General features: G+C 61.4%; 2 protein-coding genes across 2 annotated transcripts; both read left to right on the top strand.

The window, feature by feature from the left end:
* FDXR (ferredoxin reductase) lies at nt 1-9,654 on the top strand. The gene is made up of 12 exons (XM_012662329.1): nt 1-169; nt 934-1,031; nt 5,343-5,438; nt 5,642-5,764; nt 5,970-6,083; nt 6,423-6,524; nt 7,321-7,428; nt 7,656-7,740; nt 7,871-8,070; nt 8,154-8,325; nt 8,940-9,110; nt 9,237-9,654. Exons 1-12 carry the CDS (start codon nt 91-93, stop codon nt 9,365-9,367), a joined length of 1,479 nt encoding a protein of 492 aa, XP_012517783.1. The 5' UTR covers nt 1-90; the 3' UTR covers nt 9,368-9,654.
* A 2,666-nt stretch (nt 9,655-12,320) lies between these two features.
* On the top strand, nt 12,321-27,755 carry GRIN2C (glutamate receptor, ionotropic, N-methyl D-aspartate 2C). Its single transcript, XM_012662328.1, has 13 exons — nt 12,321-12,461; nt 16,793-17,200; nt 19,156-19,754; nt 20,091-20,205; nt 21,093-21,304; nt 21,496-21,661; nt 21,909-22,062; nt 23,150-23,275; nt 23,551-23,780; nt 24,163-24,323; nt 24,838-25,025; nt 25,936-26,168; nt 26,570-27,755. Exons 2-13 carry the CDS (start codon nt 16,808-16,810, stop codon nt 27,713-27,715), a joined length of 3,723 nt encoding a protein of 1,240 aa, XP_012517782.1. The 5' UTR covers nt 12,321-12,461; nt 16,793-16,807; the 3' UTR covers nt 27,716-27,755.
* The last annotated feature ends 239 nt before the right edge of the window (nt 27,756-27,994 follow it).

The raw sequence follows: 27,994 nt of genomic DNA, 5'->3' as shown, positions 1-27,994 counted from the left end.
GCGGGGCCAGAGGCAGGGCAGGAACGGGCAGGCGTGCAGCGCCTGGCAGGCGCCGGGAACAGATCCGCCTGCAGGCTGCTGTTCCCGGTCATGGCTTCGCGGTGCTGGCGCTGGTGGCACTGGTCGGCGTGGCCTCGGACCCGGCCGCCTCCCACCAGGAGCACCCCGAGTAGGAGCAGGGCACCTCTAGGGCTGGATGGGAGCGCGGGGAGGCCGGCAAACATTAAGTGTAGGGGTTGGAGCGGAGCTGGGGCAGGGCTGGAGACTGGCGAGACGAGAGGTCTATTCGTGCCAGCGAGATAGGGGTGGTGTTCGGGGGCGGGTGGGAGCCTGTGGGTTAGATGTGAGGCCTCTAGGTTGAGACAGGGGTCAACAAAGGCGAAAAGGAGAGACCATGAGGTCCACAGGTGTGAGATGCGGTGAACCTGGGTATCATGGAAATCTGTGGGGCGAGAGGGAAGTCTGAGGCGAACAGAAGTCGTCTATATGGGCAATACAGAGTTCCGTAGAGAGAGAGGGGTTAGAAGAGGTAATATGGGGACATCGTGAGGAGATCCATAGGGGCGAAATTGGGTGATATGGAATTTGTTAGAAAGATGTGGGATTCTCGCTGATTGGGTGGGGAACCCCGTAGGAAAGATGAAGTGTTGTGTAGAGCAGCTTGAGGTGATAGGGGTTTTGGGGTAGGCCATTGTTGGTGGTGTTGTAAGTTGACGGGAGAGATGTGGGCCTCTGAATGAAGATGCAGCTTTTGGGGGTTCAGGTGAAGTAGGGGACCCTGCAAACACCAAAGCTTTGAAGAACGAGAGAAGGAGGGTGCAGATAAGGGTGGAGCTTGGGAAGTTCTAGCTTCTGTAGGACACCGAAGTTGGTTTGGGGTTGGGGAGGGAGTGTTGGTTTTGACCTTCCTCCCCTTTCTCTGCCTGGCTGCAGGCTTCCACCAGCACTTCTCCACCCAGGAGAAGACACCCCAGATCTGTGTGGTGGGCAGTGGCCCAGCTGGCTTCTACACAGCCCAACACCTGCTAAAGGTAAGCCACTTCCTCCTGGCTCCCTCCCCCATCATTCACCTTCTGCTCCAATCCTGGGGGCATGCCTCACCCCCTTTGGTTTTAAGACTACTCCTGGATCCCTGATGGGAAGGGGCTTCCAGCCCATCTAGGCTGGACACTTCTCCCTGCTTCCTCACCTACATCTGGGGCGTCCCATGCTAGATCCTCAGGTGAGAGAGGTGGCCAGTGGTCAGCAGCAGGCGGTCAGCTCTGCCTCCTTGGCCAAGCACTCCAGGGAGCTTATGCAGACCTGAAGGATGACTTCATCTTCCTTCATCTTCCTTTCTTTCTCCTGTCTCCACTCTGTCCCCAACATCCTGTATCTTGAGCCTACCCCCATCCTCAGATTTCTGTAACTTTACCTACCTTGCTGTACCCTCCTCATCCATAGCTCCAGCCCTCCCCTTCCATTCTGTTCTTTTGGCCTGGCCTGTACCCCCTATCCCTCCTGCGCCCTCCCTCCTCCCCCCTCACTCCTTCCCCCTCCTCCCTCCATCGCCTTCCTCCCTCCTTCCCCCTCTTCCCCCTGTAAAGGCCAGGTCTCAAGGCTTTCGTATCAGCCTTGGCAGGCAGGGCCCCAAGGCTGCTCGTTACACTTGAAACTCCACATTGGACCTTGGGACAGAAGGGAGAAAGGAGACCCAGATTGACTGAGACATGAGACAGTGGCCTAGCTTTGGAGGGGCTTGGAGGGGCTTCGAGTATCTGTGGAGGGACAGGAGAAAGGATTCATATATTACTTATGTACACGCACAGACACGCGAAATGTAGGGTGACCAACTGTCCTGGTTTTCCCAGGACACGGGGCTTTAGTGCTAAAACTGGGAGTGTCTCGGGGAGACTAGGATGAATCAGTCACTCTGCTGAAAAGTGACCTATTCATGCTTCGCAAGCAACACAGGCGAGAGAGCTAATTGCAGTGATGTGTGCAGAGTGAGCCGAGTCAGTTGGGGTTAATCAGAAACTGTTTCCTGGAGAAGGTGCATTTGAGTTGCATTGAAGAAGCCCACAGGCTGTGGCCAGGGCCTCCCTTGTGTGGGGAGTCATCCTGGGATGCAAAGGCAGGGGCAAACTGCCCTGTAGGAGGACAGCCTGGGCCTCAGGATGGAGACCAGGAGCTCATGGGGGCAGGGAAGGCCCTGGAGGACTTCATATAAGGGGCATTGTATTAGCTGAGCCTGAAATTTTGGGAGGGGGAGACTAGGCCTTCCAGGCAGGGTTCTTAAGGCCCCGTATGTGAGCAGAGGCTCTGGCCTGCACTCAACTGTACTTTTTTTGTGGGATGGGCTGGGGATGGACACAGGCCAGTTACAAGCTGATCCTTGCCCGCAGGGAGCTCCATGCTAATGGCTCTGCTCCTAAAATGGGACCGTGTGCAGCACGTGTGGGGCAGTGGCACTTAGCTTGAGTCAGGCACTGAGTACAGCATCTCATAGCATCCTCAAGACAACCTGCAAAGCAGGTGTCATGACTCTTGCTTCACAGGTGAGGATGCAAAGGCTGAGTAAGGTGGTCCGAGGTCCCACTGCTGAGGAAGGAAGGCGCTGGGATCTGAGCGAAGGCACCCTGCTCTTACGCACCATGCTGGGCCATTCAGTCAGTCATTCAGTAATCACTTACGGGACACTGATACGTTCCAGGCGCAGGCTGCACCGGCAACGTGGTGGTGAGGAGGACAGAGGTGGTCCTTGTGCTCAAGGACGTAGCATTCTAATGTGAGGGTGGTTGGACACCCCAGGGCTCTGATGGGTGTAAGCACAGAAACTTGGGGTTACAGAGAGGGGCCCCTAACCTAGTCTGGAGGAATAGATGTCCAAATTGTAGTCTGAAGGACAGCAGGAGATGTCAGGGGACAGAATGGCAGGAGTGTCCCAGGCATAGGGACGGCATGGACTAAGGCCAGAAGAGGGGGAGAATGGCCCTCCAGGGAAAGGGCAAGTTCCAGAAGGTAGGCAGGTGCAATGAGGGCTAAAGAGATGAGAGTCGAGGCTAAGAGGTAGGTGGGACCCAGATCTTGGGGGACTTGGAGGTCACTGCCCAGGCTGTGGCCTCGGGCAGTTCTCTGGGTGCCGTCCACAGCTCCCTCCCCTCCATGCATTGGAGTCTTATTAAAATGCACATTTCTGGGCCTAATCAAACCCTGTGGCCTGGGGCCTACGAATGCGCAGTTTTAAACAAACACCCCAGGGGATTCCGGCACCCACTGCTACAGGCGGTTGGCTTCACTGAAGATTTTTAGACAAGGGACTGCCAGGACCCCATTTTTTCTTTGGAATGCTTCTCTGCCTACAGGACAGGTATAGGCAGGGCTGGCAGCCAGGAGAGCAGTGGGAGCTGCTGGGGTGGCAGTGAGGAGGAGGAGGACCGGGAGGATGTGGGACTGATGGGACAGGATGGGGGAGTCGAGGAGGAGCCGAGGGTTCCAGCTTCTGCGCCGGGTGGGCAGTATAGAAGGGAACACAGGAGCAGAAGGGGAGAAGTTTGGGGGCAGGGGACATGGTTTTAATCTGGATGGGTTTGAGATGCCTGAGGTAAGGCCGCCCGGGGGTCTGGGGTTTGGAGCCTGGGGAGAGGTCTGGGCAGGAGAGAGAGTGGAGTATCTCCAGGAAGTCCACAGGCATCTGAGGGCACAGGAAGGAGTGGGTAAAACCTCCCCAGGGAGTGGGTGCCCAGGGAGAAGGGAGGGGTCCCAGATCGGAAGGACTTCAGAGAATGTCCTTGTTAGAGGGGGCGCAGCTGGAGGGGACGGCGAGAGTCAGGGAGAGGTTTCCTAAAGGACAAGGTCAGCCATGTGAGGGCAAATGCAGCCAGCAGATTAGCATTGTGGAGGTGGCCTTGGAGAGAGCATTGCGACCCAGGGCGAAGGATCTGTAACAGGAAGAATGGAAGACAGAGAAGAAGAGGTCGCATTGGGTAGGGTATTGGCCGCCGGGCTAAGCAGTTTGAACTTCGCCCTGTGGCAGTGGGCAGCAAGGGGAGGCTTTTGAGCAAGGCAGTGACGCACACAGCAGTAGTAGTAACCATAGCTTACGAGGGACTGAGGGACTGAGCGCTCACAGTAGGTTGTGCCCTGCGCTGACTGCGTAAGTGATTAATCATTTAACCTTGAGCGTGAGGCCAGAGGGATGTTCTTCTGTTGGACTGAGAAGTTAAGAAACTTTGCCGAGGGCACAGAGCCCCTTAGTAGTGGAGCTGGGATTGGCACCCAGGGCTGTTTGACTTCAAGGCCAGAGCCCTTCGTGGGTACAGCATCGTGGGGTTTGAGGTTGGCGGTTTGGGCGGCCCCTGTGGCTGGCCTGGGATGGGGAGAGGCGGGATGTAGGGGGAGGCTGGGCTTGGGTGCAGGAAGTGGTGGGGAGAAGAGATTCGGACAAAGGGAGAAGGTGAGTGTGAGCCTGTTTCCGGGGCAGGGTGACTGGACGGAGGGTGCTCCTTCGCTTTCAACTGGGAGGCGTGACAGCAGGCGCCTAGGATGGGGCTGGGGGCCAGGGCATGTCATCCCTGGGAACCTGCTTGTGGCCCAGAGTCTCTCCCCGTCCTGACCTCCCAGGCTGTCCGTTTGCAGAGGGGGAGACTGAGACCTGGGGGCATCCTGGGACTCGCCAGGGTCACGCAGCCAGTGGTGGCAGAGCCAGATCAGACATGTCTGCCCAACCCCCAGCCCTGTGCCTTCTGCATGGCCTCTCGAGGTGCCCTGGGAGGGCAGTCAAAGTGGAACCCTGTGTGAGTGAGATTGTTTTTCCCAAGCCTGGGAGCAGGCCCGTCTCCATCTCTCTCTGCCCCCCACCTGCCTCAGCTGTGCCCGCTCCCTGTCCTGCTGGTCCCCTTTCCAACAGAGTGGTCCTGGAGACTAGAGCGAAGGCAGCTGTGAATTTTAAAGGGTAGTTCTCAGTTCCTCAGACTGGCTGGGCATTTTGAGAAGTGTTGAAGAGTTGAAGGGAAGGGCTGTGGGTGACGCCTGACCCAAGGAGAAGAAGCTGCTCTCCTGATACGACTCCAGTGGAGGGGGAAGCTACAGCCCTCCTCAGCTGGCCACGTGTCCTACAACCTCCATGGGCTGGCAGTCCTTGAGGTCTGATCTCAGCTCTTCTTGCTGCTTGTGCGGCCCGTTTCCCTTGTCCGGCTCTCGGGGCAGGTGGAGAGTGGAGTGTTCTTTCTCCTTGCAGAGGGTCGAAGCCTCCTGTGTCCTCAGCCCACTAAGCTGAGCTCCCCTGCTCTGTCTGGGGAAGGGGAGGGCCCGTGGGTCCCAGCCCCTCTCTCCATCCCACCAACTGCCACCCTCTCCCCCAGCACCACACCCAGGCCCGTGTGGACATCTACGAGAAGCAGCTTGTACCTTTTGGCCTGGTGCGCTTTGGCGTCGCGCCTGACCACCCCGAGGTGAAGGTGGGTCTCTCTGGGCCTGGAGGGGGCGGTGGGGTTGGGAGATTGGTCGAGACAGGGAGGCTCCCTGGCTGGATGGAATGACTTCGGGCCCTCTGGATGTCACCCAGCCTCCATCCTGGGACACTGCAGGCGAGGGTGGTCCAGGCATGGTCCCTGGAGATGCCTCACCTGCTAACCCCTCCCACTCTGGGGTCGCCCAACAGAATGTCATCAACACGTTTACGCAGACAGCCCACTCTGACCGCTGTGCCTTCTGGGGCAACGTGGAGGTGGGCAGGGATGTGACAGTTCCAGAGCTGCAGGAGGCCTACCACGCCGTGGTGCTGGTGAGTGCAGGTGGGTGGCTGGGAGGGGGAGGCCGGGGCTGCAGCAGGAGGCTGGCGGCTGGGGTGGAAGGCAGTGGGGTGAGGCCAGGATGGAAGCTGCAGAGGAGGAGGTGGAAAGGGGCCGCTGGGGTCTGGGGGGCCGCTGCCCAGCCCCTCAGTGCTGGTGCTAAGGGCTCTGGGCCTCGGGCCTGCGTTCTTTCATCAGAGCTACGGGGCGGAGGACCACCAGGCCCTGGACATTCCGGGGGAGGAGCTGCCAGGTGTGTTCTCGGCCCGGGCCTTTGTGGGCTGGTACAACGGGCTTCCTGAGAACCAGGAGGTGAGTTTGGGGAGCACTCCTGCTGCCTCTTCCTCCCCTCAGCCAGGGCCAGGGGCGGCCCTTGGATGCCAGAGTTGGGGGCAGCTGCCAGCCAGTGGCAATGATGGGTGAGTCGAGGAGATGTGAGGCATTGGGCTGACTGAGGCAGGAGGTCTGCTGTCGAGGGCCTCTGGGTACAGGTGGGGCTGGATCGAAAGGAGCTCGGGTGGGGTGGACTTTCCAAGTGTGGGGGAGCCTGAGGGGGCACTGCTGGGGACCGAGCATGAGGCATCTGAGGACTGAGATTAGCCTGACTGGAGCCATGACCAGGGGGACCCTATCAAGACCTTTCCCCTCCAGCTGGCACCAGACCTGAGCTGTGACACAGCCGTGATTCTGGGGCAGGGGAATGTGGCTCTGGATGTGGCTCGCATCCTCCTGACCCCACCTGAGCACCTGGAGGTGAGTTGGGGCTGAAGGGGTGGAGGTAGAGTCACACCAAGGAGAGGGTGCCCCTGCCTGCAGAGTTCAGGCCTCTCCCCTGGGAGCCCAGCTCAGTGCCTCTGTGTCCCCATGGTGCCCAGGCAGAGGCCTTCTGAGAGCCAATCCCATGAGCTTCCTCTTGTACCATTTCCCCCTTCACTTTCTGCACTTCAGCTAAGGGGGACTTTTTAAAAACTCTTCAATGTGCCACAGGACCTTTGCACACACCTTCCCCTCTGCTCGAAACCTTCTGACTCACCTCCTGTCAGTTAACGGTTAAAGTTCATCTTTTAGATCTTGGCTCGGTTGTCCCTTCCTCCAGGACTGCCCTGAATAGGTCCATTTCCCCTGTAATACCCTCCTCTCATAGCCCTGTCTACTTCTGTTTCATACCATGTTATCCCCAGCACAATTTATACTCACTGAGGAGCATTTGATGAGTATCTCTCCCCAGCTGATCAGAAGCTTTGTGAGGGCTGCACCGTGTCTGTTTTGTTCACCATTGACCACCCCTGTCCCTCCAAGCTCTGTGTCAGTGCTGGGCACGTGGCAGACGTGCAGTAAATACTTGTTGAATGAAGGAGTGTGGGCCTGGTTTGCTGGTGGTTGGAGCCATTTGCCGAGTTGGCAGCAATGCTCCATCTGGCCACCAGGGGGGGCAGCAGTGCAATTTTGGATCACCAGCCTTCTGGCTCAGGGTAGGGACATGACCAAATGGAGAGTCCCCTTCCCCAGGTCAGTGTCCGATGACTTCAAGGCCCTCCTTTTGTGCCAGAGAACGGACATCACGAAGGCAGCTCTGGGAGTGCTGAGGCAGAGTCAGGTGAAGACGGTGTGGATAGTGGGCCGGCGTGGACCCCTGCAAGTGGCCTTCACCATTAAGGTGCTGGGGCTGGAGGGGGAGGGGGAGGGGTCCCAAGTAGTGGGCCTCCCCTTGCGGGGGCAAAGGGACGGGAAAGGTGGCGCAGGCAGGGCCCCTGGGGCCCTGTGCCTTCCGTGGAGGAGGGTGGTGGTGGTGTGGCCTGCCCGGACTGGACTCCGGGGTGGCCTCAGCGGTGGACGGTGTTCTGGGTCTCACCTCCTCCCCCACTCCCTGCACCCACCCTCAAGGAGCTTCGGGAGATGATTCAGTTGCCAGGAACCCGGCCCATTTTGGATCCTGAAGATTTCCTGGGCCTCCAGGACAGAATCAAGGGTGAGGGCCCTAGCTTGGCCCCCCAGATACTAGGATGAGGATGGCCTGGGTTAGAGAGGGCGTGGGGAGGGTGTGCAGGGAGAGGGCTGTGACCCAGGGACAGCCCTGAGACGTTGTATGTTGCTAACAGAGATCCCCCGCCCAAGGAAGCGGCTGACAGAACTGCTTCTTCAAACGGCCACAGAGAAGCCAAGGGTGGAGGAGGCTGCCCACCTGGCGTCGGCCTCCCGTGCCTGGGGCCTCCGCTTTTTCCGAAGCCCCCTGCAGGTGCTGCCCTCACCGGATGGGCGGCGGGTAGCAGGCATCCGCCTAGCAGTCACCAGACTGGAGGTGAGTCCTGTGTTACCCAAAGACACCCCCATTCTCAGGCCTCCCCCACCCAAGCCTGGTGTTGCCCGCACTCTCCCCAACAGGCTGTCGGTGAGGCCATCCGGGCAGTGCCCACGGGAGACATGGAGGACCTCCCTTGTGGGCTGGTGCTGAGCAGCATTGGGTACAAGAGCCGCCCTATCGACCCCAGTGTGCCCTTTGACCTCAAACTTGGGGTCATCCCCAATATGGAGGGCCGGGTTGTGGATGTGCCAGGTGAGAAGGTGTGAGAAGCTGGGCACTGAATTATGGGAGGCTGGTGTCTCCTGGGGCCACTCATTCATTCATGTAGTGACACACTCTGAGAAGCTGCTCTGAGGCAGGCCCTGTCCCAGAACCCAGTGACACCCTCCTCCTGGCCCTAAGGGAAGTTCCCAGTCTAGCTGGGACACATGGGACATATGTCTGGTCATTAAGTCATTCAGCAGACATTCTGAGGCCTGCCCTGGGCTAGGCTCTGCTTAGTGCTGGGATTGGAGATTAATAAGGCAGCCCCTGTCCTCAGGGCACCTCCAGTCTGATAAAATACCCACATACCTACGCAGTCATTAATTCATTCAGTGAGCACTTACTAAGGGCCTGCTGAAGATGGGCACGCCCCGGCTCCCACCCTCAGGGAGCTCTTCATCTGCAGGGCAAGCGAGGCATAAGGCTGGTGGCGTGGGGAAAACATGTGGAGAAGAGTCCGGGGCGGTGGGCAGGGGCCACTGCAGGCTCGGCTGACGGTGTGCTGGAGACACATGTGCATGTGTGTGTAGGTTGGGGCCTGGGCTTGCCAGAGTGGTATCCGGCCACCTCCGTTTCCTTACCCCTTTGTTACCCCCTCTCAGGCCTCTACTGCAGCGGCTGGGTGAAGACGGGACCCACAGGTGTCATAGGCACAACTATGAATGACAGCTTCCTCACTGGCCAGATGCTGCTGCAGGACCTGAAGGCCGGGCTGCTGCCCTCTGGCCCCAGGCCTGGCTCTGCAGCCATCCAGGCCCTGCTCAGCAGCCGAGGTCTGGACCCTGATGCTGAGGTCCCGGGAAGGGGGGTGGGTGGCCCCTCTTTGGGAGGTAGGTATTCTTGGGGGGGGGAGTTGAAGGAGGAGGTAGTGACAGTGACTTGTCTCCCCTCTGCTTCAGGGGTCCAGCCAGTCTCTTTCTCAGACTGGGAGAAGCTGGATGCGAAAGAGGTGGCCCGGGGCCAGGCCTCTGGGAAGCCCCGGGAGAAGCTGGTGGACCCGCAGGAGATGCTGCAGCTGCTGGGGCACTGAGCCCAGATCCCAGCCCCTGGCAGGGAAGGGGCAGGCAGAGGGCCCCGGTCAGTCGAGTGGGACTCTGCATGCCAGCTGCATCACTGCCTGCCCTGGCTCACAGGCCTGGCTGCATCTCTTCCAGGGGCCTCTTGAGTACTTCGTCTTACAAAAAGGTTGCCTTACCAGTGTAGGTTTAGCTTTCAGCAAGGAGGTGATCATAGTTAGGGTGGGTGGAGGTTCCGGTTACTCCCTCCCACCTCTCCTGCTGGACTGTGGAGGGTCACCAGATGCTGGAAATAAAACAGCTGCGACCAAGGGCCATAGTTGATGTGGGGCTTCTTTTGGGGCAGGGGTCACCTTCTGGCGGCAGCTCCCCTGTGTTCACCAGGTGGCGCTGCAGAGACCACCCTGCTCAGGGGCCTCTTGGGGGTTTGACCAAGTTTGGCAGCCAGGCCTGGATCACCCACCCTCCCTTTCTCGGCTCGGCCCTGCTGCCGCAGTGGCCTGCCTGTGTTCTGCTCACCCTGCGGGCACCCGGATGGTGACCCCAACCTGCCTGCTCTGTTGGCCCCACCGCCTGGTGCCCTCCCCGGTTGGCCCCAGTACAATCAAACCAGAAGAGAAAACGTGGGAGCAAGAGGACTGGACAGCAGCCTGCCCCCAGTCCCTCCGGGTGGCCCAGGCACTTAGGGATGGGGTCCTCCCTCTCTCTCTGCTCCCAATGCCTTCTCCGTCGGTTTCCAGCCAGATCCAAGAGCCTTTTAAAAATAGTTCCTCAATCTCCCGTTGTGCTTTGCAGTGCACAAAGTGTGTTCATGGTCTTTTATGGCGGCCCCCAAGATGCTGGCCCTGCTTTATAAACAGGGGGATCCCCGAAATTAACTGGCCCAAGGTCACACAGCACGTGAACTGGGGTCTCCGGACAGGCTGGTGTTTTTCCCAAGGCTGCAACCGGTCCCGAGCGTCGGGTCTGGGGACACGGTCCAGGAGAGGGGAGAAGTGACCCGGGCGTCCGGCGCGCCGCTCGGCCGCGGGCGGGGGCGGGGCGGAGGCGGCGGGCCCCTGCGGGGCGGGCCCTCGCGGGCGGCGGCGGGCGCTCCGCCACAGTCGGCTGGCGAGCCCTGGGAGCCGGAGGCGCGGCGCACAGCCCAGCCCGGGACGGAGCCGGGCGCCGAGCGGGCCACGGAGGGCCGCGGGGCGCTGGGCGCGGGGGCGGGCCTGGGTCAGCCCGCCAGGCCGCCCGCCCACGCCCGCCCCGCGGCGCCGGGGCTCAGGCGTCCGCCGAGCTAGAACCGAGCGCGCGAGCGCACCGGGGCCGGGGCCGGGGCGCCGGGACATGCACCGCGCGGGAGGCAGTCGGCGCGGGCTCTGGGCGCGGGCGCAGCGCCCCTTCTCCCCGGTGAGTGGCGGGCGGGGGGCGCCAACTTCGTCGCCAACTTGAGTCTGGGCTCAGGCGCCGCGCGGGCAAGGACGGCGGAGACAGACGCGGGACACCGGGGGGAGTCGAGCCTGCGCAGGACTCTCGGGCGCGGGGAGGGGGCGTCCGTGGACCCCGACCCTCGGGAACCCGGCCTGGGATTTGGACCCGGGCGGCGGGAGAGGAGACGAGGAAGAGAGGCCGAGGAGACAGGCGCGCGGCGGACGCGAGGGACGACGCGGGTGAAGCGTCCAAGATGTTTGTCCCCAGGGTCGCCGAGCCCTCCTCCTCCTTCCGTGGCGCCGCGGCACCTCTGGGCAGGGGGCGGTGCGGGGACGCGGAGTCTGGGTGCCGGGCCCCCCAACTGTTGCTGCTGGAAGCCTTTGGGGCGGGGAGCGGGGAGCGGGGCCGGGAGCGGGGCCGCGGCTGGGTTCGACCAGAGCGAGGAGTGCTGGAGAGGGCACGGAGCGAGAGAACGAAAGGGGGCTGCGGCGGCTCTCGGAGCCGGGTCCCCTGGTTCCCCCAGGGCTGCTGAGCACCTGCTGCGCATCTGCCTTCGCCCCCGACTCCTCCACCCGCCGTGAGTCCCCGGCTTCTTCTCCTCCACCTCTCCTTCCTTTCCTCTGCCCCAGCGTAACTCTGTCTTCTGTGGCCCCAGGGAGTCAGAGCGCGCTCCTGGGGTGGTGGGGTCTTCCAGACGCAGACCCGCGCCCGGCTCCCAGGCTCTGAGGGCGGAAGGGAAGGGCGGGCCAGGAGGGCGCTGGGAGAGCAGGACCGGCGCGGTGGGCCCTGGCCGCCGCTCCAGCCAGCTGCTCTGGTCTCTGGGGGGCTTCAACTAGGATCCCCGACGGCTGGGAGGGGAAGCCCCGACTCTCCGGTTTCGTGCCTAGGCCTAGCGGGCAGGGCGGGGATATGCGGAGGAAAAGGCGGCGCCCCCAGCAGCCTGAAACCCCCAGGGGTGCATTCCGCCACCCTTCCGAGGTCCTGGATCCAGGCGGAAGTTCCCTCCAGGCCCTGACGCTCACCCCGTTCGCCCACCCTGTTTCCCAGCCCTGGTCGCCCAGTGGGTCTTCTGGCTCGGTCCCGCAGCCCTCGGATGGTGGCGCAGTTCTGGCTCAGTCCCCAACCCCGGGCCACGGGAAAATCGAGGAAAGAAACTTATTTGGGGAGGGTGCCATCCCTCCGGTTCTATTTCGAAGCCCGTCCAGTTCCTGGTCGTGCCAGTGGCTTTGAGCCTGTTCCCAAACTCCGAAGAAAAGAACGTGAAAGGGGCAGGTAGGCAGGAAACGGGACTCCTGGGTTCGCTCCAGGCCCTAGGGCAGGCCTGGACCGTTTCCCGGCCCACAGCCCGCCTGCCAGGCGAGCCGTGCCATCCCCCACCGCGGGGCTTGAGGTCGCGACCCAGCTTGGGGGGAGGGGGGTGAGGGCCCAGGAGCGGGGGACGCCCGCAGGGGGCAGCGGTGAGGCGGGGGGCGCCGAGTGCGTGGTGCCCACTCTGGCCGCCAGGAGGCGTGGCTCGGGTCTCCGCGCCGGGAGTCGCCGCCGCCGCCGCCGCATCGCGAGTGTCCTTGAGCCGCGGGTGACGGTGGCTCTCGCTGCTCGCGCCCCCTCCTCCCGCGGGGGGAGCCTGATGCCACGTTCCCTATGAATTATTTATCGCCGGCCTAAAAATACCCCGAACTTCACAGCCCAAGTGTAAGAGATTCCTGCGGAGGGGAGGGGGCGGGGCGCCCCCGGGGGGCCCGGGCGGGATCGGCGGGGAGCCCGGGCAGTTAGGCTGGGAGGAGCGAGGACTCGGTGCCCCCACCAGTGGGGGCAAGATAGAAGGGCAGTCTTCCCCTGATGCCTGGGTTCGGGTTTTGGCTGGGCAGAAGGGAGGGAGGGAAACCCGACGGCAAAGGCGGGCCGCTCACCCAAAGGGCAGTGGGTCTCGAGGGGCCGCTGGTGGGTGGGGCCGACTCCTGGGACCAAGTCTCCTAGTCCGGGAGAGGGGGAGCCGTCAGCATCTCGGGTGTGCATGTGTGCACATCTGCGTCAGGGAGCCTGCCTGAGATGTGGGGAGCGGGGAAGAGAAGGGCCATAAGCACGTGGGTGTCCTGGGCCCTCAAGGTGATGCTGAGTGTCCTGGAGGACTGACCATGGCCTTCCTGTCCGGGCCTTTTTGGGATCCGAGTGTTTGTGAAATGTTAATTTAACAGCTGTTTGTAGAAGGATTGAGACCCTGAGTGGGTGGGCAGAGGTCTCTAAGACCCTTGTGCCCCTGGTTAGCCCACAGTGCAGTGTGGGGAGGGGGTGTCCTCTAGTGGGCAGACACCTGCCACAGGGCTGAATGGAGGTGGCCCCTGCAGAGGCCTAGCAAGAGCTCCCAGCCCAGGAGAGGAAGTGAGGGGAGTAGGAAGGAGGGCAGCTGGCCCAGTTAGGACGTGGACCCTATGTCCAGAGCCTGATGGCTCAAGGTAGGTGCCCTCTGGGAGAGGTATTTAGGTTGGTCCCTGAAGGACAGTAGACTGTTGTCTCAAAGAGGACATTCCAGCCTGGGGTACAGCAGGAACAAGGGCTGGAGGATAGGACAGAGTGGGGCTGTTTGGCCATCAGACTGGCAGGGTTGTGGGGTCCACAGAGGGGAAGGGTGTATGAGCCCCTGTCCGTGGGACTAAGGTGTCTGGACTTCATTTGTGGGCACCAGGGAGCAGCTGTCCTGTTTGAGGAGGGGTGTGGTGGCCAGAGGAAAGGTGGGGCAGGCAGGGGTGGGTGGATGGGAGGCGGAGAGTTGGGAGGCCAGGGGAGGAGAGAAGGGAGATGGGGTCAGGGCAGGGTGGAGTCTGTCCCTCTTATCTTTGTGGGGTGGCTGAATGCGACGTGGTGATGACGCTCCTTGGGTCCACCCATTGCTATTTGGAGCTCAGAGACATGCCTGATTCCGGCCCTCCCTCCGGAGGCGTTCTGTGAACCCTCCCCCATTTCGGGCCCCTTGGCTGAAGGCATAACCTGCCTCAACTTTTCTGCCTCCCCACCCCCAACCCAGGAGGAGCCCTCCCCATTGGGGAGAGTCTGTGGGGGCAGTGCCCCTTTGGCGTTGGGGGAGGGCTTGGGCTCTTTATCCAGAGTCACGCTGTCCCAAAGAAATAACATGGGAGCCACAAGTGTAACTTTAAATTTTCTAGCAGCCACATTAAAAAAATATTTAAAAAGTGAAATTAATTTTAATAGCATATTTTGTTTAACGCGATATATCTAAAATGTTATTTCAACATGTGACCAACATGTAATATTAATGAGATCTTTTACATTCTTTTTTTCATATTGTCTTCTATATCCAGTGTGTATTTTACACCGACAGCAGACCTCAGTCTGGGTGAGGACATTTCCAGTACTCCATTGTTCAGTGTGACTGGTGGCTCCTGTATTGGACAGTGCAGATCTAGAGCTGGTTGCTGGGAGGCAGAGGGCGCAGGAGGCTTGGGGCTTCCCAAAGGGCAGGGACTTCTAGGGCCTGGAGGTGTGGGCAGCGAGGAGCACACAGAGGCCTTCCAAAGGTAGCAGCAATGCCTTTTATGGCCACGATTTGACATCCTCAATCAGTAGTAGCTGGGGCACAGTATGGCATGGCATTGCTTAAGACCTCATTCCAGACCCAAACATATCTCTGAACTCTCAGTTCTGTGTCAGTGTACTAGGGCCCACACTAGCGCACCGACATGAATACAGCGTTCTCTCCCTGCCGAAGCTCCTGCCTGCTCAGCCTGAAATGGTACCTACCACCTGGCACTTTAGCTTAAGGCTCTGGCTGTTGTTAAACTATGTCTCTTGGGAATTATAACACTTTAAGCTATTATCAGCCCCTTATATCTTCATGTGAATGAGCTCTAGATCCTTGGCTAAGAAAAGATCTTGCTGGGGGAGGCTGGGAGCTCACGGGGAGTAGAGAGGGTCGGATATTGGTGGGAAGAGAAATGAGTGTAGAGAAAAGAGGTCGGAGGTGATTATAGTGGTGCTTGTTCTACATACAGATTTGACTCGTACCTGGAGGGCAGGGACCATGTCTTGTCCAGAAGGACATTCCACCATGCAGTGCCTAGTATAGAGAAGGTGTTCAGTATGCTCGTGCCAGGTTACATTTCTGAACTAAAATCTGTCTGGTGGTCTCCCTTGGAGGGATCATTTTAGTGCCACCCTGGAAGAAGAGGAAGAGATTTCCTGAATGCTCCCTGGTGGCCTCCTGCACTTCCTTGCTCTCTGGCTTCCTTAGAGAGAACTAGAGACCTAGGAAAGCCCATGTGCATATGCGTCATAAAAAAATTAGACTTTGGGGCCAGGTGTGGTGGCTCGTGCCTAAAATCTCAGCACTCTGGGAGGCTGAGGCGGGAGGATCACTTGAACCCAGGAGTTCAATACCAGTCTGGGCAACATAGCGAGACCCTGTCTCTACAAAAAAATTTAAAAATTAGTTGGGCATGGTAGCGTGTGCCTGTGGTCCCAGCTATTTGAGAGGCTGAGGCAGGAGGATTGCTTGAGCCCAGGCATTAGAGGTTGCGGTGAGCTATGATCATGTCTCTGCACTCCAGCTTGGGTGATAGAGTGAGACCCTGTCTCAAAAAAAAACAAGAAAAAGAAAGAAGTTAGACTTTAGATGAAACGAAGAGAGAAATTTGGTGGCAGGCAAAAGAAAGGCCCTGCAAGAAAGCGCGAGCCTGCCCAGCCATTGTTTTGGGTCCCAGCCCTGAAGGGCATCTGCCTTTCAGGTTGCTGAGCGTTGGCAACTGCTTGGTTTTTGTTTGCATTTCTCCAGCAAAGATGTGCAGATCCTGTTGGGCGTGGGGGTGGGGGAGCGACTGGCCCACCGTGTTCACCCTTTGGTTCTCCCCCGGTCGGAAGTCTTGTTAGGGATGTGATGAGGACAGAGGAGGTGGCAGTGCGGTGGCCGGCTGGGAGGGAGAGCTACCTCCCTCCAGTGGGCACCGCTCAGGACTCACGCTCCCCTCACTGCCTTGGCTCTTGGCCTCGGTCCAAAACAATGACGTTTAGCAAGGATACACATCAGGCACTGGGGTTGGATTAAAAAGACTCCGCACAGCCGTGAGGGCCTGGAGAAGCTGCTTGTGTGTAAGATACCTCGGGGTTTCGGGTGCCCCCAAGCCCTGAACAAATCGGCACTGTCACTCCCCTGCTGTGGAAGAGCTGCTCTGAGCTGAGGCCATGGAAGGAGGGGTTGCAGTGGCATCCAGTGCCCAAGAGGAGGGGGCTCTGTGCCAGGCAGGGCCACACAGAGGAGAGCCCTCAGGGCTGGCTCTACGGCAAGCAGGACACACTGACCAGTAGCGTGGGCCCTGGTGAGAGACAGATGGAAGGTCCAGTTCAGGCTGCAGAGAGGACTGGGGTGGGGCACGGAGGTGACACAGAGCTGCCTTCCTGTGCCTGGCTGAGGGGCTGTCACCTGTAGGATAAGGTTACTAATAACAGCTGATAGCCTATTCCCTCATCAGAGCCCTCACACTGCTGTGAGACGGGTCCCATGATTAGGCCAGGCAAGAAAATGTGGCTCGGAGAGGCTAAGTGACTTCCCTAAGACCACACAGCTAGTAAGTGGCAGAACTGGGACTTGCACTCAGGTCTGTCTGACTCTAATCCATGCACTTGAACCCCAGACTAGCATTTCCAGTGTCCCTTCCTAGGGCAGAACCCAGGTGGTGGGGTTCCGGAGGGCCTGGCTTGCCAGCCATGCATGCTGCTTAGCAGTGGTGTGGACGGTAATGAGCCCCTGTCATGGCCCCCGTGTTTCCCCAGCCCATGCCCCTCTGGGATGCTCTTGGGAGGCTCAGCTAACCTCTGTCTCTTTCTCTTTGTCTGTCTGTGTCTGTCTGTCTCCCTTTCTCTCTGCCTGTCTTCGGGGAGGGAGGTTTCCCCTCCTCCCTTTTATCTCTGGATGTGTGTCCCTCTGACTCTGCCTTCACCTCCTGTCTGTCTGTCTGTCTGCCTCTCTCCAAGCCCCTGTCTCCCTCCCTGTGCCTGTCCTGGTCTCTCCGCAGGACCCTCCCGTGGACATGGGTGGGGCCCTGGGGCCAGCCCTCCTGCTCACCTCGCTGCTCGGTGCCTGGGCAGGGCCAGGCCCTGGGCAGGGCACACAGGCAGTGACGGTGGCTGTGGTGTTTGGCAGCTCAGGGCTGCCACAGGCCCGTGTCCGCCTGACCCCCCAGAGCTTCCTGGACCTGCCCCTGGAGATCCAGCCGCTCACCGTGGGGGTCAACAGCACCAACCCTAGCAGCCTCCTCACCCAGATCTGCAGCCTCCTGGGTGCCGCCCGCGTCCATGGCATCGTCTTTGAGGACAACGTGGACACTGAAGCAGTGGCTCAGATCCTGGACTTCATCTCTTCCCAGACTCATGTGCCCATCCTCAGCATCAGCGGGGGCTCTGCTCTGGTCCTCACCCCCAAGGTGCCTGTCCAAACTCATGTCCCCTTGTCCCTTGGGCCTGGAGCCAGGCTGGGGCTGAGGGATGGAAGGCTTAGGTCCTGGGGAGCTGGGATTGGGCAGGACTGCTGGTCGGGGCAGAGGGCATGACATAGGTGAGGGGGAGAAGGCTGTGGGACTGAAGTTCCTATGTTCTAGAAGAGAAACTTTCTGGGCTGCTTTTGAATTTGTGTCTGGGTGAGGGGTGGGCAGATGGCAAGCCCCCTCTGGCTGTGGGGGGTCAGGGTCTTAGCCGGCCTCCTCTCTGCTTCCCTCCTGGGTCAGGTTCCAGACCCAGAGGGCCGGCTGGGCACGGGAGCCAGTGGGCAATGGCAGTTCATCTGTAGGGAGGGCAGTCCAGGGCAGCTCACTGTCCAGGGCATGAGGGAGGCAGAGAAGGCCCTGCCCTCACAGAGCTTGCCGTCCCTGGGGGAGGACAGCCTAAACATGCATTCATCTGTGGTTACAAACTGGGACAAGCGTTCTGAAGAAAAAATGCAGGATGCCACGAGGGAGTCTCACGGGTCCCCGTTTGGATAGGGCACTGGGGAGAAGGTCGCTCGAGAACTGATGTCTGCAGGAGACCTGGAGGCTAAGGGGGGAGTGGGGGTGGTTCCAGGCGGAGGAGCGGGTGGTGTGAAGGCCCCAGGTGGGAAGGAGCCCAGCGCTTTTGAGGAACAGAGAGGAGGAGGTGGGGTCCCCACCACGTGGGGAGACATTTGGGCTTACGCTGAGTAAGTGGGCCCCCAAGGCAGGTGTTGAGACTGGCTGATCTGATTTGCCTTTGTTGTATCAATTTTTTAATGGAGAATTTTGAGCACAAATGAGAGTATAACGAACTCCCATCTCCCCTACCTGCTCTGGCCTACCCACCCCATCTTCACCCCACCCACTCCCCCTCTTCTGTGTTAATTTGAAGCAAAGCCCAGACGTCCTGTTGTTCTGGCCACAAATATTTCAGTTTGTATCTCTGGCAGGTAAGGGCTTAAAAAAGTAAAACCACCATACATGATCACGTCTCAAAAATAATAAAAATTCCTTAACATCATCGAATATCCAGCCAGTGTTCACATTTCCCCATTGTCTCAGAACTGTCATAACTGTTTATTTTTAAGTCTGTTTGCTTGGATCTGGAGCCAAAGTAGGTCCACACTGGGATTGCTTGGAGTGGCTTCTAAATCCCTCTCCACTTCTGACTCCTCATTCTCGCTCTCTCTTTTGCTTGCAATTTTTTTTTTTTGGTTGAGGAAACTGGGTGGCTTGGCCTCTAGCTTTCCCCGATTCGCTTTTTTAAAGGACTAGGACAGTGGCAGCACGGAGACCACAAGTTAGGAGGGCCCTGCGCCAGCCCTGGTGCCAGCTGGCAGAGCCGTGGGCTTTGTGGTGGCAGAGGGTGGCGAGGAGCAGCTTTCCCGCCCTCGGGGCTGCGGGAGGAAGGCGTTTCCCAGTGATCCCAGGACCGGCCTTAGCTCTCCATGCCTCCGGCCGGTGGTTCTCAGCCCTCGCGGTGCTTTCAAAAAATACAGCCGCCGGGCATCGCACCCGCGAAATTCCGATTCAGGTGGTCTGGGGCAGCGCTTCTCCGGCCAGCGGGCTCGAGTCGCCTGACGAGCTTGTTAGGATACAGATTTCGGACGGGCGCCGTGCCCTGAGAGTCCGATCCAGAGGCGAGGGCGCGGCCCGAGAACTTGCATTTCTAGCCAGAGCCCGGGGGCTGCGGGTGCTGCGGGTCTGCGGGCCCGCGCGGTCCGCAGCGGGCGGGGCCCGAGTGTTTTTGACAGCCCCCCAGGTGATGCTGCTGGGCATCGCTGGGCGGCAGGCCCTGGACCTCGTCCGGGCTGGGGCTCCCTGGGGGTCCGACGGCGGGTCCGCGGTGGGGGAGGGGCGCGAGGCGGGGCTCGGGACGCCCCGCCCCGGCTCAGGCCCCGCCCCGCCCCCAGGAGCCGGGCTCCGCCTTCCTGCAGCTGGGCGTGTCCCTGGAGCAGCAGCTGCAGGTGCTGTTCAAGGTGCTGGAGGAGTACGACTGGAGCGCGTTCGCCGTCATCACCAGCCTGCACCCGGGCCACGCGCTCTTCCTGGACGGCGTGCGCGCCGCGGCCGACGCCAGCCACCTGAGCTGGCGGCTGCTGGACGTGCTCACGCTGGAGCTGGGCCCGGGCGGGCCGCGCGCGCGCACCCAGCGCCTGCTGCGCCAGCTCGACGCGCCGGTGTTCTTGGCCTACTGCTCGCGCGAGGAGGCCGAGGTGCTCTTCGCCGAGGCGGCGCAGGCCGGCCTGGTGGGGCCCGGCCACGTGTGGCTAGTGCCCAACCTGGCGCTGGGCAGCACCGACGCGCCCCCCGCCGCCTTTCCCGTGGGCCTCATCAGCGTCGTCACCGAGAGCTGGCGCCTCAGCCTGCGCCAGAAGGTCCGCGACGGCGTGGCCATCCTGGCCCTGGGCGCCCACGGCTACCGGCGACAGCACGGCGCCCTGCCCGCCACGGCTGGGGACTGCCGCGGCCATCCCGGGCCCGTCAGCCCTGCCCGGGAGGCCTTTTACAGGTGGGCACCCACCCGGAGCCTGGGGGCGAGAGGCGGGGGGCGCTTCGGGGCACCTGGTGGCAGTGAGTTGGACTGGCCAGCCGCACCTCCCACTAGCTGTGTGCCCGGGGCCGAGTTATATCACCTCTCTGGGCCTTAGTGTCCTTGTCTGAAAAATCAGCAGGTGTCAGGGAGTGCCAAGGATCTGCGGCCGGTAGAGGGAAGCACTTTGAACAATAAGTGTGCAATGCTGCCTGGTGGTGGTGGTGGTGGTGAGGCGGAGGCCGGGGTGTCTGGTCCTGGGCTGGGCCACAGGCAGGGGTAAGTGCACACCCTGCCTTCTCTCTCCCCTGGCAGGCACCTACTGAATGTCACCTGGGAGGGCCGAGACTTCTCCTTCAGCCCTGGTGGGTACCTGGTCCAGCCCACCATGGTTGTGATCGCCCTCAACCGGCACCGCCTCTGGGAGATGGTGAGAAGGGGGTGAGCCCAGGGGGCCTCAGTTTCCTCCCATTTTGTCCCCAGCCCCTCTTGTGCCCACGGCTGAGCAGAGTGTCCCTTCTGTCCGTTATCCAAGCCCTCATCTTCCAGGTCTCAGCTGAAACAGCTCCTCCACTGGGAAGCCTTCCAGGTGCCCCAGGGTGGGTGAGGTGGCCTTGCTCTGGGCCCCCGTAAGACCCCAGCATCCTGCCACTGCAGAACTCACCAAGCACTCTTATCACATGGCCCTGCCCCTGTAGGAGGATCCCCATGTCAACAGATAGATACGGAGAGATCAGTGCTTGAGTAGAGAGGTGTGCAAAACATTATGGGATTAGAGATGAGGACAGGACTTAGTTCTGTCTTCAAAGGAAGAAACTGGGTAATGTGTCATGGAAGATGGGACATTCGAGCTGGGCTGTGGAGGGTTGAGTAGGAGCCCACCAGAAGGGATGCTGTCTGGTTTAGACAGAAGGACAGGAGGGTTTGGGTCATTTTTAAGTGTGTGTGGGGGTGTGTTTGGGGGTATGGAGACTGAGGTAGTAGTGTGGGGTGATGGGGGACATTGGACCTGAGTGTGGAGGGCTCAGCTAAGGACTTTCCGCCAAGGTTGAGGGAACCAGCATGGGGAGACACAGTCAGGTCTGCTGACCCACAGCATCGGCAGCGGTGCGGAGGGCCCCAGGGAGCCTGTCCCTCAGGCTGGTGCTCAGTCCTTGCTCTGGCCCTCCTCCAAATGCTCCTTCTCCAGACCCTGCTCTGTCCTGCCCCCAGTGTCCCTAGGTGAGACAGGTGGATTCTTGGCCCTGGCAGGCCCCACCTAGAGGGTGGGGGTAGCAGGGCTGGAGGTCCTGGGCTGAGGCCGGTCACCCTCTGCAGGTGGGGCGCTGGGAGCACGGTGTCCTGCACATGAAGTACCCGGTGTGGCCTCGCTACAGTGTCTCCCTGCAGCCTGTGGTAGACAGCCGGCACCTGACGGTGGCCACGCTGGAAGAGCGGCCCTTTGTCATTGTGGAGAGCCCCGACCCTGGCACCGGTGGCTGCGTACCCAACACCGTGCCCTGTCGCAGGCAGAGCAACCACACCTTCAGGTCCGAGGGGACACCCAGGGAGGCCCAGTGTGAGCCGTGTGCTGCCGTGTGGTGGGCAGGCGCTGTGTGTCTTATGCTTGGGTGTGTGGGGTCCACGTGCCAGGCTGGGAGGGGCTGCTGGGGTGGGGCTTCTCTGGGCTGCGCTGCAACATGCTCTGACTCCTGGTGGTCTGCGGCTGTGGTGGCTGCAGCAGCAGTGACGTGGCCCCCTACACCAAGCTTTGCTGTAAGGGCTTCTGCATCGACATCCTCAAGAAGCTGGCCAAGGTGGTCAAGTTCTCCTATGACCTGTACCTGGTGACCAACGGCAAGCATGGCAAGAGGGTGCGCGGTGTGTGGAACGGCATGATCGGGGAGGTAGGCCCACCCCTGAGGTCCCTCCCTGGCCACAGAGCCTGTTGCCCACGCTCGGATGTCCCTTAGAAGGGGAGACAGGGCTGTCACCAGCGATGACCCCAGGGTGATCAATATTGACAGCTGAGCTCTGAGGACCGCAGGTGGGAGCAACTGACCCAGCCAGTGGGTGCTGGAGGGGTACCTGGGGAGAGTGTTTCAGCCCTCAGGAGCCCCTTCCTCACTCCCCACGTGGCCCCTGCGGCCCCAGGTGTACTACAAGCGGGCAGACATGGCCATCGGCTCCCTCACCATCAATGAGGAGCGCTCTGAGATCGTGGACTTCTCCGTGCCCTTTGTGGAGACGGGCATCAGCGTGATGGTGGCTCGCAGCAATGGCACCGTCTCCCCCTCGGCCTTCCTGGGTGAGGCTTGGGGTGGGCAGGGATGGCTCCGGGGTGGAGGGGCTCCGGAGTGGGCGCGGAGCCTGGTGGAGAAGGGGAGCTGGGGCCCTTAGTGGCCGAGCACAGCAGCCTTGGGTGTCCTGCGGGAGTTGAATGGAGAGGGAAGAAGTGATGTTGGGGTTCGGTTCTGAGCCTGGTGTGGGTGAGGGTGGTTGGGGGGAGGCAGGACAAATTGGGGTGCCATTGTGAGGGCCAGGAAAAGCAGGAGGGCAGGCTGGCCTCAGGACGTGCCATGGGCCAGGACAGTGGACAAGGGAAGAAGCTCCGTGGGGAGTCAGGGAACTGACGGAGTGTAGACGAGGTGCTGGTTTCTTACTAGGCAGCCCCTTTGTGTCAGGCCCCACGCCGCGTGCTGGGGACACAGCCGTAGTCCTCACCTCCTCAGAGCGCCCAGTTGGGGGTCAGGTGGCAGTTGCAGTGTGAGAAGGTCTAGAGAGCTGTGAGGACAGGCGAGGCAGGCTAGACACAGTGAGAATCCCTGCTCTGCCCCTTCCTGCTGTGTGGCCTTGGGCAAGTCGCTGAACCTCTCTGAGCAGGCTCCTCAGCCATGTGGAAGAAAATAACCCCCACTTCACGGGATGGCCATCAAAGCTAAGGGGCAAGTGCTCATGGCAGTAATGACTTCTTACGCCAGGAGATGGAAATGATTTTGTCCGAGACCTCAGGGCGGTTTCCAGTTCCCTGGGCCTCAGTTCTGTGTCAGATGAGGAGTGAGACTCTGATTCTAGACAGAACGACCAGGTCATTGCTGCTGGGCTAGGCAGGGACGTGAAGTCAAAGGGGAGTGTCTTAAGGTGGGGTGATGTGTACCTGTCCCAGGGTGAGGCCAGGGAGGAGACCAGGAATGCTGGGGACCCTGACACTGGGGTGTCTCCTGGGGATCTGCTGCCCTGAGAGGCAGAGGTGCCCTCGGCTCGGTCCGCAGAGCCCACTAGCTGGCGGAGTGCTCTGACCATGTGCACCCGCCTGTCTCCACCCAGTGCTTCTGTGCAGGTGGTGGTGATGGGGGGCAAGCTGAGGCCTCTGAGCCGCCTCCCTCTGCCCCCAGAGCCCTACAGCCCCGCCGTGTGGGTGATGATGTTCGTCATGTGCCTCACCGTGGTGGCCATCACCGTCTTCATGTTCGAGTACTTCAGCCCCGTCAGCTACAACCAGAACCTCACCAGAGGCAAGAGTAAGCTGTCGCCGGGCCCGGGAGGAGAGGCAGGCCCGGGCATCCCCGAGGACTGGGCTCAGGGCCAAAGGCTCCTTCAGAGAATGCCTGTGGGAGGTCCCCGGCCTTCGGACAGCATGTGCTGGGGCCGATCAGATGAGAGACACACATTGGGGAGCTGACTTGGCCTGAGGTGGGGATGGCCAAGGGGGCAGGAGCCGTGGATCGGGTAGGCTGAGACCTGAGCCCTTTCATGGCGGGCAAGAGGGGTCCCAGAGTCCACCCTCTGCCCCCAGAGTCCGGGGGCCCGTCCTTCACCATTGGCAAGTCCGTGTGGCTGCTGTGGGCGCTGGTCTTCAACAACTCGGTGCCCATCGAGAACCCCCGGGGCACCACCAGCAAGATCATGGTCCTGGTCTGGGCCTTCTTTGCCGTCATCTTCCTCGCCAGCTACACGGCGAACCTGGCAGCCTTCATGATCCAGGAGCAGTACATCGACACCGTGTCGGGCCTCAGTGACAAGAAGGTTCTGGGGCCACTGTTGGTGGAGGGTGGGGGGCGCTGAGGGTGGGGACAGGCCTTGGTGGGGGACAGACCCGGGACAGCCGGAGTCTGGGGGATTGGAGCTGGAGCTCGGAGCGGGAAGAAGCTGTGGGATTGGGAGGAGGGTCGGGCCCGGGGCAAGAGATGGCTCAGGTGCCCCGATTGAGTGGCCTTGGGTAAGTCTCTCCCTGTCGCGGCCTCCGAGTCTCCATTTGGAAAACACAGGAGTGTCTTGGCGGGTCTTAAGACCCTTCTGCTGTGACTGTGCAAGTCCACACCGTGGGGCTGGGCTCGGGCGGGTTCGGGGCTTTGGGCCTGGAGGGCTGGGGGAAGGGTTACGCCCGGCTGCTGTGCTCTGCCTGCAGTTTCAGCGGCCTCAGGACCAGTACCCACCCTTCCGCTTCGGCACAGTGCCCAACGGCAGCACGGAGCGGAACATCCGCAGCAACTACCGCGACATGCACACCCACATGGTCAAGTTCAACCAGCGCTCGGTGGAGGACGCGCTCGCCAGCCTCAAGATGGGGTGGGTCCCCCTGCACCCACCCCTGTCTCTATCCACGTGTCTCCCCAGTGACCAGCCTTCGCTCTATCCTTTCCTGAGAGACCCCACGTGGGGAGAGTGGGAATGGGCTGTCCCGCAGGACTCCTGGGGGTGGGTTGTGCGGGTCTTGGGGCAGACGGAACTTGAAGCAAAGATGGAAGCCCTCCGTGTGACCCAGACCCAGCTGTGGCCTTGAGCAAAGTTCAGGCTTGGCCTGAGGTGGTTGTTGTGACCTTTTCTGGGTCTTAGGGGTGTGGAGGGCTGGGCAGAGAGGGCGTGTGTCCTCTGGGAGTGGGTCCCCTGGCTTCTGTGAGGAGGAGGGGAGAGGGGTCCTCGCTGCATCCAGGACCCGGGGGAACTAGAGAAGACTCCTCCCCCACCCCTCCCTATTGGTGCCCACCAGGCTCATGTGGCTCAGACCCCTCTTAGGTCCCAGGTTCGGTGCCCCCTCCCTCCCCACATGGTCCCTGGCCCTGAGGGCTCAGCCTGTCCCCAGGAAGCTGGACGCCTTCATCTATGACGCTGCTGTCCTCAACTACATGGCGGGCAAGGACGAGGGCTGCAAGCTGGTCACCATTGGGTCTGGCAAGGTCTTTGCCACCACTGGCTACGGCATCGCCATGCAGAAGGACTCCCACTGGAAGCGGGCCATAGATCTGGCACTGCTGCAGTTCCTGGGGGACGGTGGGTGCTGCCACTGCTGGGGGCTGGTGTGGGTCCAGGGTGGGCCACAGAGCCCACAGTGCTCAGCATGTCCTCCACCGTTCTGAGTCCCCAGACCTGTGGGCAGGGAGAGGTCTCTGGGGGGTGAGAGGGGCAGCTGGCGGGGGTGGGTATTAGGAGCAACTGGACAGAGACCTGGGGAAGAGATGGGCTTGCAGGGAGGGAGCAGGAGCTAGAGCTGGACAGTCCCTCAGCCACGTGGGGGCTGGCAGTAGCTGAACCCATTTCTTTTCCCCAAGACCTGCCCCACCCCATGGTCTCTCCCAGATGAGCCCCTCCTTTGCCCAGGATGGTCCCCCCATTTCCATCCTGAGATTACGTGGGGTAGTGCCAAGGCCCTGCTTAGTCCCACACGTGTGAGTGGTCCAGCTCAGCCCACCCCCAAGCCCAGAGAGCTTTGAGTTTAGAGGAGCTCTGTCCTTATTAGATAAAAAATGGTCTGATTTCTCAATACGGTATAATGATGAGAGCGGACGGTGAGGGTGCTGCGGTCACCTAGGCCTCTGGTCTGTGTGTGCCCAGCTCCATGCTTGGCGTGTAGACGGTTAATAACTGTATGGTGACGAGCGAATGAGTGAGTGAATGAATGAACGCTAAAATCTACCCAGTCAACAAGCCTTTACAGGGCACGTGGGTGCCCTTTACTGGAGGTGGGCAGGTGGAGGACCCAAGGACCCCTACTCTGCTTTCCTTCTTCTGCTCCCTGACCCCCACCCCACTGTCCTTCCCCTGCTGGGCTTGGTCCCTGTGCTGTCCACCTGGGGAAGAAGGGGTGGCACCCTGGCCCCAGATCCCTCTTCGCTGCAGGCTTGTGGGGAGCTTTGGGGGGGTCCATTTAGAGAGATTTCCTGAGCCAGAAATGCCCCCCCAGGAGAGACACAGAAGCTGGAGACGGTGTGGCTCTCGGGGATCTGCCAGACCGAGAAGAATGAGGTCATGAGCAGCAAGTTGGACATTGACAACATGGCCGGCGTCTTCTACATGCTGCTGGTGGCCATGGGGCTGGCGCTGCTGGTCTTCGCCTGGGAGCACCTGGTCTACTGGAAGCTGCGGCACTCGGTGCCCAGCACGTCCCAGCTGGACTTCCTGCTGGCTTTCAGCAGGGTGGGTGCCCGCCTCCCCGCACGGGCCGCGGCTTTAGGGCCACCAACCTGGATAAGTCAGAGCTGGCCTCGGCCCATTTACAGAGGTAAAGCCCGGTCCCAAGAGGTGGCCTGGCTGGCCATCATGGCAGAGCACACAAGGAGCAGAGCCCGCCTCCCACAGGCGAGCCGGCATTGAACCCCCACTGTGCCAGGCGATAGCTGGAGTGGTCTGGACACCCAGCTGCCTGGGGAGCTCAGACAACTGATTCTTGGGCGAAGCAGCACAGCGCCTGGCACAGGGGAGACCCTTCACAAAGAGTTGCTTCCTGAGACTTAGAAAAGGCAGATGCCTTGGGAGGGGCGGGGACAGGCGCTGCGAGGAGGGCGCCTCTTACCGACTGTCTCTTCCCTACCGCCCAGGGCATCTACAGCTGCTTCAATGGGGTGCAGAGCCTGGCCAGCCCCCCGCAGCCGCCCAGCCCGGACCTCACGGCCAGCTCGGCCCAGGCTAGCGTGCTCAAGATGCTGCAGGCGGCGCGCGACATGGTGACCACGGCGGGCGTGAGCAGCTCCCTGGACCGCGCCACGCGCACCATCGAGAATTGGGGCGGCGGCCGCCGTGCGCCCCCGCCACCCGCCTGCCCGGCCCTGCAGCCCGGCCCTGGCCCACGCTCGCCGACCCCCGGCCCGGCCCCCGAGCCGAGTCCCACGGGCTGGGGGCCGCCGGGCGGGGGTCGCACCGCGCTGGCGCGCAGAGCCCCGAAGCTCTCGGGCCGCCCCTCAACGGCCGGGTCGCCCCTGCCCGACGTCTCCCGGGTGTCACGCCGGCCCGTTTGGGAGGCGCGGTGGCCCGTGAGGGCCAGGCACTGCGGGCGGCATGTCTCGGCCTCGGAGCGGCGCGTGCTGCCAGAGCGTCCCCTATCGCCCGCGTGCTGTCACTACAGCTCCTTCCCTCGAGCCGACCGATGCGGGCGCCCCTTCCTCCCGCTCTTCCCGGAGCCCCCGGAGCCGGAGGACCTGCCGCTGCTCGGGCCGGAGCAGCTGGCCCGGCGGGAGGCCCTGCTGCGCGCGGCCTGGGCCCGGGGCTCGCGCCCGCGCCACGCTTCCCTGCCCAGCTCGGTGGCGGAGGCCTTCGCCCGGCCCAGCTCGCTGCTTGCCGGGTGTCCGGGCCCCGCCTGCGCCCGCCCCGACGGCCGCCCGGCCTGCAGGCGCTTCGCGCAGGCGCAGTCCATGCGGCTGCCGTCCTACCGGGAGGCCTGCCTGGAGGGCGTGCCGGCGGGTGTCCCCGCCTGGCAGCACCAGCGGCATGTCTGCCTGCACGCCCATGCCCACCTGCCGTTTTGCTGGGGGGCTGTCTGCCCTCACCTCTCACCCTGTGCCAGCCATGGCCCCTGGCTCACTGGGGGCTGGGGTCCTGTGGGTCACAGGGGCAGGACTCTGGGGCTGAGCACAGGCTACAGGGACAGTGGGGGACTGGATGAAGTCAGCAGGGTAGCCTGTGGGACACAAGGCTTGCTGGGACCCTGCACCTGGAGGCGGATCTCTAGCTTGGAGTCAGAAGTGTGAGGTATCAGCCACTCTGGTTCCTGGTCCGCTGGGTTCTCTGGCTTCTGCCAGGATGGAATCCTACCCGTGGGACTCCAGTGACAGATGATGTCTTCCGTGGTCAGTTCAGGGACCTCAGCAGACTCAGGCCATGGTTTGGGCTGGGCTCTGGCTGTCCCCTTACCAGGCAAAGTCCTACCTACCCAGCATGGAGTCCTAGGGAACAACATGGGTCAGACCCGTGAGGGTCTCCCTGCCCTGGTGTTGCCAGTTCCTGGTCACAGTTTGTGGCCTTGGTGT

This window comes from Propithecus coquereli, unplaced genomic scaffold (assembly GCF_000956105.1).
Source record: "Propithecus coquereli isolate 6110/MARCELLA unplaced genomic scaffold, Pcoq_1.0 Scaffold76, whole genome shotgun sequence".
NCBI classification, from domain to species: Eukaryota; Metazoa; Chordata; class Mammalia; order Primates; family Indriidae; genus Propithecus; species Propithecus coquereli.
This window is presented reverse-complemented; position numbering and strand designations above follow the sequence as displayed.